Raw genomic sequence first — 13,416 nt, forward strand, 5'->3', positions numbered from 1 at the left:
TGATCAATATCAGCAATTCATTGTTGGACAATGTTGGATGTTGGTAGGATGTAAATCTAATCACACCTGTACTTTAAAATGATGCATCCATAAAGCAAAACTAATTCATGATAAAGATGCAGAAAAACTTTTAATAAAAATAAACAATGCTGTCACTCTTTCCTTTAGAGTCGACAGATTTAAGAACGAAAGAGGCGGGGTTAAGGGATATTTTCTGAAGAGCTCCAAAATATAATTTTACTTTTGAGGAGTAAAAAATACTCTTAAATTAATGTGCAGTACCGGAGTCCAACAGAGAGGCAGCTGTGTAAAGTAGCCTGAATACCGCACATGTAAACATGATATTAGGATGTTTTCCAAAAAAAAAAAGTATCCTGACAGCAGGTTTTTACGATATTTTAACAGCTTTTTAGATGATTTTTAACAGATTTTTAGACGATTTTTAACAGATTTTTAAATCATTTTGTAGCTTTTAAATCATTTTAACAGATTTTTAGATGATTTTTAACAGCTTTTTAGATGATTTTTAACAGATTTTTAATCATTTTGTAGCTTTTTACATAATTTAGCAGCTTCTTAGATCATTTAGCAGCTTTTTAACAGTTTTTTTTTCAAGATCATTTAGTGGAATTTTAGATGATTTTAACAGATTTTTAGATTATTTAGTAGCTTTTTCTGTCACAATGACAACTTGTGCTGCTTTTGCTTGCTTTAAATAAAGGAGAAAAGTGAAAGTTGTGTCGGTAAAGGCTGTGAAAACAAACAAACCTAATATTGTAATTAGTTGATCATTGCCAGTGAGAGTCATAATAACCTCCTCTGCATTTGAGTGAGCAGGTTTTTAATTTTTAATGGTCCCATATATGAATATCTTATGCTTGTGATTACCCATGCAAAGGTAAGCTGCAGTATGGAGCCTGCCTGTAAATACTGTATATGATCATGTCTATACTTTGGGTTTGTAAAGTCCCAGGTGTGGGAGTCACATGGTTCCAGTGAATCTCCACCCCCTGATCTCCATGGCTTGTGTTTGTTTCCGTGATGTGATTTTGTTGTTTACAGTGAACTCATTTTCCTGTTGTGCCTTTTCTTTTCCCGTGAATGAATTGAGCTCACGCTGCGTTATCATGTTAAACTGCTGCTGCCCTACAGACATGTTCAGCTTCACGTAACGTTACATGAATGTGTTAAACTTGTCCGTTAAAGGATGAAAAATGACAGACAGCAGCATGAAAAGCATTCTGAACATGTCGTGGTAGAGACACGCCCCCGTTTCAGGAAGTCCTGGGACAACAAAAACAGAGTTAAAGCTTATTTTTAATGCTTTCGTTTTTTTTTTTACCTCCCTCTCTCTCTCTCTCTCAGGTACCTCCTGTAGTGCCATTGCGTACCCCTAGGGGTACACATACCCCCATTTGAGAAACACCAGTTTAGATGTTAGCTCTCAGCCATGAACGTCACTTCCATTAATTAATCATAACATTTAATACTGCAATTAATCATGAAAATGTATAATCGTGACATCCCTACGTTATATCAACTCATGTTTCAAACGGCTCACGTAGGGTCTCAGATTGTCTGTGATCGCAGAAAATAGACAAAACATTCACTTTCTGAACGTAATCTCACAATGTGACAATATCTAATTTAGGTACAATATCACACAATACACAATATTTTTTAAAAATTAGAAAACATGTGACTGAATATCTACAACGATTGAAAAATGGACAAAAATGTGTCCAATTCTCGTTCCAAAACTCTCGCTATGTGTTACGGTTCAAGTCGCGATCGTGTTATCATGTGACTGAGAATGAATGGAGCAGTGTTGATAATATTACGAGTGCATTAAAATGTAAAAAAGGTTTATCTGATGGTGTATTAGCTGAACTGGTGATCAGTTTATCTGGTGACAGGTCAGAACAGAATCGTCGTTAGTTTACAACAATCTCTGGTTGGAGGAAATGAAAGGTTTAATAAATAATGTTTTGTGACCATATCACACTTTTCTATGGGATTTTTTTCCTGTTTAACGTGTGGCTGAGGTTTAACATTGTGACGTAACGTTGTGATTTAGGGATTAAATATAAAATGAACAGTGGTTGACAGTAGTTCTGATTCTTGTATACATCTGTATTATTATTTGTACATTTCTTATTTAATTGATTCTACTGTAATGTGTGCACTTGTATTCAATCCATATTTTTTTTTAACAGTCTTTTACTTAAATGTTTCTTTTTGATTACTTTCTTTATTCTTTTCAGTAATTTCCCCCTGGGATAAATAAAGTACAGTATTTCTTACTTAAACTATATTTAACATGTTTAGTATGATTTCAGGAACTTTAATAACCAGTGAAGTCTCTGAACAGAAAAAAAGATGAAACCAAACGTGTTTGATGTGATTTGGATCATTTTGAAAGGTAAAATAAGAGGCCTTGTTCTTTTTTGTGTGGAAAAGAGCAGAACTCTTGCTCTCCTCTCACACTCTACAGTGATGTGAAGTGTAGAAGAAACGCTGCTGTGGTGCAGAGCAACGGGAGGGCGGACCCTCACAGAGCAGCACTTTGTCCTGGTGGGACACGGCAGGTGTCACTGCAGACAATCACAAAAAGGTCGTAAACAGGAAAAAAAAAAGGAGCGTTTTGACCTTTAGAGAAAACACTGAAATATTGAGCTGAACAAGGTGGTGGACGAGGAGGAGCAATATATGAGAGAATCATCTGATCTCCACAGGTAGATGTTACCACTGAGGAGACGCTCTGAACGTTACCTTAACATGACTGTACGCTTAGAATCTGGCAGTCTGAATCTATATAGCTTTAATAATAATGCATTTTATTTAAAAGCACCTTTTAAGGAACCCAAGATCACATACAGAAAAACAGGTTAAAAAACAGTACAGAACAAAAAAAACAAGGACAAAAATAGGAGCAGAATAATAATAAAAATAAAGAGGGAGAAGCATGAAGTTTAAACAAATGGGTTTTGAAAGTGGTGAGTGAATCTACGGTTCAGAGGTCAGGAGGGATTGAGTTCCAAAGCTGGGGCCAAGAGGGCGTGGCAATGTGGCTTTGGGAGTAAATTCATGCAAAAATGACAAGATAAACTTGACAGTAATGACTCCAAAAACAAATAAAATGACAGAAAAAGACAATGTACACAAAAATGATTCGAAAACACACAACTAAATGTATTCAAAATGACAAAAAAATAAATACACAAAACTACAAAATATGCACAAAAACCCCCACTTCAAAAATACACAAACCATGTGTTCTATCCTGTTAATGCTAATGATTTGTCTATTTCTAAATGCTATCATGAGTTTTTATAATGCTGGTATTAATCAGACACACTTTTATTGCCCTCCCTGTAATAAAAGTTGCCACCATTGCTGTACAGCAGTGGTTCTCAACCTTTTTAGTCCGTGACCCCCAAAATAACGGTTCAAGAGACCTTATTTGTGCCATAGTGTATCGTAATTTTAACGATGTAAATCCTCGTTTTAATCAGAAATAAAATGGGTTAAATGTGGTGAAATGCGATTGATTAAAAGTTGCAAATTTGGACAAAAAGAGGTTTAAAGGGTTCAAAGTGTCAATATTGGAACATTTAGTTTAAACTGGCAAATAACGGGCGTGACAAATGGTGAATGTGGTTTCATTGGCAAAAATAATAATGAAATATGGTGAAAAAGAGGTTAAAAGTGACAAAGGGTCAACATATGTGACATTAGGTGGAACAGTGGTAGAAAGGGTTTATAAGTGCTGAACATGTGCAGAGAAGGCATTAAAATTTGATGTAGAAGTGTCAGAAATGGGACTAATGTAGCAAAAATACATTAAAAAAAGCAAAAAAAAGGTAATGAAAATAGGTTGAAATATGGAAAGTTAAGCGTAGATGCAGAAAAATGGTAAAAATGGGCTGAAATTGTTAAAAAGCATGTATACTGTAGATAATGAATGTGCATAACGTATTATCTTCTCATTGTGTAAAGCTTTCAGGAGAGCGTGTGGGTGCTGCTTGTGTTTGTTTTCGTTCCACACTGCGTATCGTACAACTCACACATTTCACGAGGTGTTACACACGCACGTGAAGCCTCGCTGCAGTTATTAGGTTAAGTGTTTTTCAACAGAACGCTGAAGATGGGTGGGCTGTTGCCACGGTACTCAGAGGATGGAGCACATGGCAGCACAGGAAACATCTGCATTATTGTGTTTTTACCCAGAGCAGCAGCAGCAGAATCAGAATTCCTTTATTAATCTCAGGGGGAAATTGCTTAAATGCACAGACACGGTCTGTACATATGTCTGTAACTGTGTGACGATGACATGATGATGATGATGATGAGGAGGAAGATGATGTGGGAAATAGTCACATTCATCTGAGCTCCTCGGAGAGAGAAGCAGCAATCGATGAAAGGAAACCATGAAATTGCCCACTTTCGATTGGCGTTGTCGTCTTTTGTGGGGAGAAAGTGAAAATAATCATCAGTGAGGGGCTTTGCCGGATGTTTCCATCCACCTCTCTACTCTCTGATAGATATATATTTCTCTCTGCGTTTACAGCCTCTGACAGCAGCAGCAGCCTCTCCACAGAGGAAAACCTCTTCATAATTCAATATCCTGGTGATATATTTAATCATTTACCAGAAAGGACCAATCAACCAGAAACCAATTAAAACCTTTTCAGTTCCTTCAAAGAGGAATCAGAGGTTGGAACCAATGACTTTTCTGAGTGTTGAAGGTTTCATATATTCAGACAAGAAATTTCAGGAAATTTACTGAAAACCCAAAGAAAGTCACAAATTAAAGTAACAAAAAAACAGGCAGAAAAAGTGGATAAAAGTGTTCAAAGTCAATATGGAAACAATTAGTTTAAACTGGCAAATAATGGGCGTGAGAAATGGTGAATGTGGTTAAATTAGTCAAAATGTGCAGAAAAGGCGTTGAAATTTGATGTAGTGGCAGAAATGGGAGTAATTTTGTGAAAAGAGGCTAAAAGTGACAGTAATGGGTCAAAATATGGGACATTAAGGGTTTATAAGTGCTGAACATGTGCAGAAAAGTCATTGAAATGTGATGTAGAAGTGTCAGAAATATGTGATAACCACATTTATTTATTCATCTGAATAATATCCACTGTTATTCAGGAAGTTTATTATTATTATTAGTCATCTTAAAGATGGAAATCCTGGTTTTAATCAGAAATAAAATGGGTTAAAAGTGACCAAAAATGATGGAAAAGGTGGAGAAATGGGATTTTAAAAACCACAGAAATTGGTTAAAAGAAGCACAACGGACAAAAAAAGTGATAAAAAGTGATTAAAGTGTAAATATTGGAACAATAAGTAGAAACAATTTGTTTAAACTGGCAAAAATAAGCATGAAATATGGTGAACAGAGGTTAAAGTGACAATGGGTCAACATGTGTATAAAAATGTGGCAAGAAAAAGTATTTAAAATATGTTAAAATATGGTGAGTTTGGTTTAGTTGCAGAAAAATGATAAAAATAAGCAAAAATGGGCTCAAATTGTTAATTAAATATTCTTTGTTTCTTGAAGGCATCTGGAGACGGGATAAGCAGGTATAGATGATTAATGTGGTTAACACACCAAGGTAAACTCCTGACATGTTTTGATTGTCAACTGCCAGTCTTCTTCAGAGGCGTCTGCTGATCGCTTTGTTTTCATGATTTCTGCGTAATAATCCATAGAAAGTTCTTTTTGAATATGTTATGGTTTCATTTATTTAGGAGATCAAAGTGTTTCCTGAAAAAAGCATATCTGAATAAATGAAACCTTAACATATTCTAAAAGAAGACAAAAATCTAAAATGATTGCCTTCAGCTCACATAGTATCATTTTATGTTTTGGTGTATTTTAGATTTCCTCAGCCCATTGATTACATTATGAATGTATGACACCACTGACAGCTGACATCACGCGTCAGTGTGTGTGTGACATGAGGAGCGTCACACGCTCACTGAACAGGAAGTGTCACATTTAAATGCAAATGTTTGTCAGTCACAGTGAAACGTCCAATCAGAGACTTCCTCCTAGATCTTTACTCTACACAGTCAAACATGACTTTAATGTTGTTGGTTCATTGACAGAAGTCCTTCATCTCAGTGGGTGATGTTATGATGTGCACATAGTTGGTTGTTGCATTGGAGAGAATCAAAGTCATTTGGATTCCAGTTAAAAATACTGTCATGGTTCTTTGCAGCGCAGTTTAGTGTCGGTGGACCTACACTGTGATTATGACCCCCTACGCTGTGATTATGACCCCCTACGCTGTGATTATGACCCCCTACGCTGTGATTATGACCCCCCTACGCTGTGATTATGACCCCCAAGTTGTGATTATGACCCCCTACGCTGTGATTATGACCCCCTACGCTGTGATTATGACCCCCTACGCTGTGATTATGACCCCCTACGCTGGGATAATGACCCCCTACGTTGTGATTATGGCCCCCTACGCTGTGATTATGGCGCCCTACGCTGTGATTATGGCGCCCTACGCTGTGATTATGGCCCCCTACGCTGTGATTATGGCCCCCTACGCTGTGATTATGACCGGCTACGCTGTGATTATGACCCGCTACTCTGTAATTTTGATTTCCTACACTGTGATTTTGACCCAATACGCTGTGATTTTAATTTACTACATTGTGATTTAAACCCATTACACTGTGATTTTGATCCCCTACGCTGTGATTATGATCCTCTAAGCTGTGATTTTGATTCCACTACGCTGTGATTATGACCCCCTACGCTGTGATTATGACCCCCTACGCTGTGATTATGACCCCCTACGCTGTGATTATGACCCCCTACGCTGTGATTATGACCCCCTACGCTGTGATTATGACCCCCAAGTTGTGATTATGACCCCCTACGCTGTGATTATGACCCCCTACGCTGTGATTATGACCCCCTACGCTGTGATTATGACCCCCTACGCTGGGATAATGACCCCCTACGTTGTGATTATGGCCCCCTACGCTGTGATTATGGCGCCCTACGCTGTGATTATGGCGCCCTACGCTGTGATTATGGCGCCCTACGCTGTGATTATGGCCCCCTACGCTGTGATTATGGCCCCCTACGCTGTGATTATGACCCGCTACTCTGTAATTTTGATTTCCTACACTGTGATTTTGACCCAATACGCTGTGATTTTAATTTACTACATTGTGATTTAAACCCATTACACTGTGATTTTGATCCCCTACGCTGTGATTTTGATTCCACTACGCTGTGGTTTTGATTTGCTGCGCTGTCATTTTAACCCATTATGCTGTTATTTTGACCCCCTACGCTGTCATTTTAATTCACTACATTGTGATTTAAACCCATTGTACTGTGATTATGATCCCCTACGCTGTGATTATGACCCGCTACGCTGTGATTATGACCCCCTATGCTGTGATTTTGATTTGCTACGCTGTCATTTTAACCCATTATGCTGTTATTTTGACCCCCTACGCTGTGATTTTGACCCAATACGCTGTGATTTTGAATTACTATGCTGTGATTTTTGATTTGCTACATTGTGATTTTAACCCATTACGCTGTGATTTTGATTTAACTACGCTGTGATTTTGATCCCCTACACTGTGATTATGAGCCTTTACGCTGTGAATTTGATTGCCTACGCTGTGATGTTCATCCCCTACGCTGGTTCAACCAGCGTAGGAGGCTTTTGTGTTGTTTATTTAATTATTTTATTTGGTACCGTCATAATAATTGCTGCAGACTTGGACAAAAAAGAGACTTCCACCCTCCAACTCCATTCATCATGACCTTCACTAATTCAACAAATAACATTTAACTTAAAAGTAAGGCTAGAATAAACTTGCTTCACAAAATGTTGCCCTCAAAAAGCAGGAAATTGTGTTTCAGAGGGTCAGACATTTAAACATTTCTGGGGGGGGGACTGTCCCCGGACACCCCTACAACACTCCACACTAAACAATCCCCAAAGCTCTGAAAAATTATTGGTGAGAACCCGGACTGTTAATGAATGAATCCCATTTTGAATGATAATGTAAACATTGATAACACATATTGTAATGTGAGCTTCTGTTTGTCACTAATTTTATACACTTTTCAGACCAATTAAACCAATTGATCACAGAGCTTTCACCCACAGCACACAAAGCTCATGTTGATCCTTCTTATGCTTCTAACAGAATTAAAAATGAAGTCAAAGACGGCAAACGTTTCCTCACTTTTATCATTTCCCAGAACACTTGGATGTGCAGGTACAAAGTAAAGTCTTCACTCGTTTTACCGCATTAGCTTTTAAAAGACAGAGCTGCTATTACAAAGAGTCTGATGAAAGATTGATTCTTTCACTCAGCAGCTTTTTAATGATTAAATACCTGTAGCATTAGAGTAAAACTCTGCAGTGATCTAATATTTATGACCTCTACACCAGCGGTTCTCTACCTTTGGGACAGGACCCCATTTGGGGTCACGAGACACTGAGAGGAGGGGTCTTCAAAAAATTAAGAATATTTTTTTTTAACATTTTGAGTCAATTTTTGCTTATTTTTACCCTTTTTCTGCAACTACACCAAACTTAGTACACTATAATTTAACCCATTTTCATCACTTTTTCTTGCCATATTTTTGCTCCTTTTAATGCATTTTTCCACTTTAAGACATGTTCATTTATTTCTTGCCAATTTAACCACATTTCCAATTATTCATGCCCATTATTTGCCAGTTTAAACCAATTGTTCCTACTTTTTAAATTACATTACCTGATTTCTGCCACTTTTATGCCTATAATGACACTTTGAACACTTTTTATCACTTTTTCTAATTTTTCCTATATTTCCATTACCCATAAATTGCAACTTTTAACCAATTTCTGTGGTTTTTAAAATCCATTTTACCACCTTTTCCACCATTTTTGGTCACTTTGAACCTGGATAACAGTGGATATTATTCATATGAATAAATAAATGTGGTTATCACAGATTCATAGAACAATGGACCATTGTTTTGCTGACTTTATGGATGGACCCCAAAAATCTCTCCCCTTTATTCCCTCTATTTGGGTGGTCATGGGCTGAACAGGTTGAGAACCACTGCTCCACACATACCCTTTGCACCCTGACTTTGGTGAACCTTTGACTGGAAAAGTCTCCCAGTTTGCGACCAATAGATATTCAGTGGGGAATAAACAGCTGTAATTAAGGCGTAAAATACACGCTCAGAAATACAGGAGCGTTCAATACTCAGGCTGAAGCTTTTATTATGAAGTGTTTGGTATAATATTCAATAATGACATCCAATTAGGGAAAGTGAAATGAACAAAATAACGATGAGTTGGGTAAATTCAAGCTAATACAGGAAAATGTGAGGCTCTCTACTCGCATTTGTAATTTTTATGAGTGTTTTGATCAGACACTGAAAGAAAGGTTGATCCTGTTTAATTTAAACACATAAAAGCATCACAGCTTCTTTAATAATACTGAAGTTTTACAGGTGAAAATCATTTGTGGATAAAAAACATTTGATTAAATGTGAGATTTTTGAAGCATTTGAAGTTTTTCTTGTTAAAATATTCTCGCGGATTCAATAAATCACAGCCCAGCTTTAATGTTTCCCTCCATGCTCTCACTCTGCTAGCATGTTAGCACTATGTAGCCTCATCAGTAAACTGTGTAAGAGACACAATCTGTTGTTTTTCCGTTAATCGACTCATGAAAGCCACTGGGTTATTAGTGTAGCACACAGACATGCAATGCTGAGCTGATCTGTTCATAAAAGTCAGATATTATCAAATTATTCTCTATCACTTGTTTACTGAATCACTGAAAAGTAGGGTTGGGGTCAACTATACTGTATATATATGTAATTGCATAATTATAAATGTAGTTGTAAAAATATGTTGCTGTTGCAATTGAGTTCAGATAATTGACTTCATAATTGTATTTGGCATGGAAATTGTATAAAATCTGTCAGTTACACTTTAATTAAACACAAACCAGTGGAACCATGTTACATTACATTACAATTATTAAAATATGTTTCATATTAAGCTTTCCCACATTTTATCATTAATAATAATAAATAAATCTCGGTGTGTACTGACACAAAAAAAGGCTCAGACACACAACAAAAACATTAATATCTATCTATCTATCTATCTATCTATCTATCTATCTATCTATCTATCTATCTATCTATCTATCTATCTATCTATATATTAATGTTGATTAGGAAGCCTAACAAGGATAACTGATAGATGAGAAAATAATTAGATGATAGATAATATTTACTAGTGTATTTTACAGCTGATTTAAGACATGAGTCAAACTGACCTGTTGGCATTAAAGATGTACACAATCAGTAATTGTGATTAATTGTATTTGAACTTTAGTAATTCAGAACGCCATTTACTTTTAGGGGGAAAATAATCATTTTAATTTTAATTGTAATTAAAAAATGTAATTGACCCAATCCCTGCTGAAAGCATTTCAACAGTGTGATTAGAAAAACATTATGACCAATATCAAAATCAGCTAAAATCCTTCTTAGAATGGTTCACTTCTGATTTCATGACTCAGTAAAATGATAAAGAATAATTATAAACATCCAGGTGGGTGCGTATGTCAAAGGTCAAACTATTAGGGATTGGGGGAGCGCTTGTAAGCAGGGGAGACTTTAATAAAGCACATGTGTCAAACTCATGGCCCAGGGGCCAAATCCGGCCCTTTGGAGCATCAAATTCGGCCCGCAGGAGAAAGTAAAAATGTTAGAAAAAACCTCAATCATTGTGTAAATGAAACTCAACAATATTTACAGGGGCTCACAGTTTACTCAGTGCTTATAATTCATTGACTGTTGAAAAAAAACTCAAAATTCTCACAAAATTGTTCATTTTTCAACAAATTATGACTTATATTTCCATTCAAGAAATAGAAATTGGTCACAAAATCTAGGAAATTTGAAGTGGAGATCTTGTTGGAACTGATATCTGTCACTTATTGCTTAGACATGGTCGGTTTTGTACATATTTGTATTTTTATGTATACGTAGAAGTGTAAACCAAGGCACAAAAATGTTGAAATGAATCGTTTTCCAGCATAAAATCTGTGGCCCACTTCAGATCGAGCTGCTACGTATTTGGCCCCTGACCTGAGTTTGACACCCTGTGATAAAGGATTTACCTCTTTGTCGAGCCTTGTGTTTTAGATTTTGAGTTTGATTTGTCGGCTGGTGCGCTGAGTCATACCTCACACTCCCTGGAGCCAGAGATTGTGCACGTGCAGGAGCCGTTGCCGAGCACCTCCAGGGCCTCGGGCGTGGCCGCGGGGTTGTAACTCATGTAATACTCCTGGAGCTGAGAGCTGAGGTTCTGCTCGGGTTCTGGACTCTTTTTACGCCGCTTCCTGCCCACCGACTGCTGCTGCAGTAGCCGTGTGGCGCCGGGGTAGCGGCGCCATAGCACGTAGATCACCGTCATGATCAGAGACATGGTGAAGAAGAGCGCCACGCTGCCCACCACCACCTTGTGCAAAGTCATGTGTTCCATTTGTGGGGGTGGGGCGTGGGTGGGTCGAGCGCGAACCACGGAGTCTCTGGGGTTTTTGCTCATGTGTCCAGGGTGAGTAGGGCGAGGGATCGGTTGGGGTCTGAACGGTGGAAGAGGTCCAAAAGTGTTGATTATGGGGGGGAGAGGGGGGGAGCCGCTAGCCGGGGCAAACGTAGGTTCAGCGGTCGCTTCTGAAATGAGCTCCGGCGTCGGAGATGGAGTTTCAGTCAAAATGTAATCGTTTTCCTCACAAATGCCGTGGTGCCTGGTCACTTCCAGAATCTTCTCCCCCTGGAGGAACTTTGGGCTGCTGCAGATCATGGTCGTGTCTTTACTGCCACGGAAATTCCTCAACCAAGCGACCAGCGGACAAATCCCCGTCCCGCAGTCCCACGTGTTTCCAGCCAGGCTGATGGACGTCAGTGAGATCCACGCGGTGACGGCCTCCTGAGACACGTTGGACAACCGGTTAGACTCCAGATTCAGGACTTGAAGATTTGGCAAACAGTGAAAAACAGCTGGATCTAGCATCTGGATCTCATTCCCAGACAGGTCAAGTTTTTGGAGTGTGTACCAATTCCACGGAAGGCCTTGGTTGACCACCCTGATGCGATTCCACTGCAGATAAAGAGACCTGAGGTTGGCCAAACGTGGGAAAAGGAAAAAGTTGATCCGTGAAAACTGGTTGTGCTCCAGATGCAGCTCCATCAGTTTCTGTAAACCCAAAAAAGTGGTGCGGGTCAGAGCTTTGATTCGATTGTAACCCAAATCTAAAAACTCCAGACTCCGACACTCCAGGAAAGCTCGGATCGGGATGTTGGAGAGACCGTTGGAGCGCAGGTGAAGGTTCTGGAGTTTGCGTAAACCATGAAACTGACCCGGCTGCAGCGTCTCCAACTTGTTATAGGACAAATCTAAGCTCCTCAGGTTGGGAATTCCATGAAAGGTTGAATTGTGAAGTGTTGTGATTCTGTTGGAACTCAGTATCAGCTCTTTGAGCCTCCGCACGCCCTGGAACGCTCGACTGTCAACAGCTGAGATCTGATTATGGTCCAAATATATCCACAGAAGTTGGCTGAGGTGGGCGAACTGATACGGGAGGAGGGTGTGAAGCTCGTTGTAGCGCAGAGAGAGACCCTGGCAGCCCACAGAGATGTTTTCTGGGACGTCTAGGAACCCAGAAGTGTCGCAGTGGACCGTTTTTCCCTCGCATCGGCAGCTGTTGGGACAAGTGCGCTCGTTGTAGCTGAATAAGAGCAGAGGCTGTAAGAGGAGGAGCAGAGAGAAGAAAAGATGCACCAGACGTCCTTCACACAACGACGGACCTGGAACAGAAGAAACACAGAAACCAAAGGTTAATGAGTCGTTTTTAATCCATGTACCCTTCGTTCTTTAAACAGTGTGCTTATTTTGTTTGACCGACTTAAAACCTAAACATAAATACGTATAAAACAGATAAGCAGCGTTTTTCTGTTTTAAAATGACATCATGTTCGGTTTCTGTGATATTTGGATATTTACGGGAAAACTATGGATGACACACCTTTAAGAAAGTACACCTAATAACTATATCTCTAACTCAATAAGCAGACATTAGATTTATTATTTCTATCATATACTGATGATAAACATGATAAACTCTAGTGTTTTATACATAAATTTGATATAGTTTTCGCTTTAAAAATGTAATCCATTAAACATTAACCATGATATTATGTGTTAAAGCCGTAGATAATGAGAAAATGTAGGAATTATTTTTCCATTGGTTGATCTTTGTGTTGAATTGGAATTGTTTTATTATGAATGACATCTTTCATATGACTGCATCTGTTTAATCCTGCTCTGAGCAGGTTCTT

General features: G+C 38.5%; 1 protein-coding gene across 2 annotated transcripts in view; it reads right to left on the reverse strand.

Annotated features, from left to right (window-relative positions):
• Positions 1-13,416, reverse strand: part of LOC114473038 (leucine-rich repeat transmembrane neuronal protein 4-like) — a 61,214-nt gene that overhangs the window by 19,274 nt on the left and 28,524 nt on the right. The window contains exon 2 of one of the 2 annotated variants that reach the window (XR_003675213.1): positions 11,197-12,886. Coding sequence is in view for 1 of the 2 variants with exons in the window: in XM_028462423.1 (XP_028318224.1) it covers positions 11,262-12,886 (1,625 nt within the window). In the remaining variant the exon portion in view is untranslated. The remainder of the gene's footprint in view (positions 1-11,196; positions 12,887-13,416) is intronic. The other variant, XM_028462423.1, reaches the window with a different exon arrangement.

This window comes from Gouania willdenowi, chromosome 12 (genome assembly GCF_900634775.1).
Source record: "Gouania willdenowi chromosome 12, fGouWil2.1, whole genome shotgun sequence".
Lineage (NCBI taxonomy): Eukaryota > Metazoa > Chordata > Actinopteri > Blenniiformes > Gobiesocidae > Gouania > Gouania willdenowi.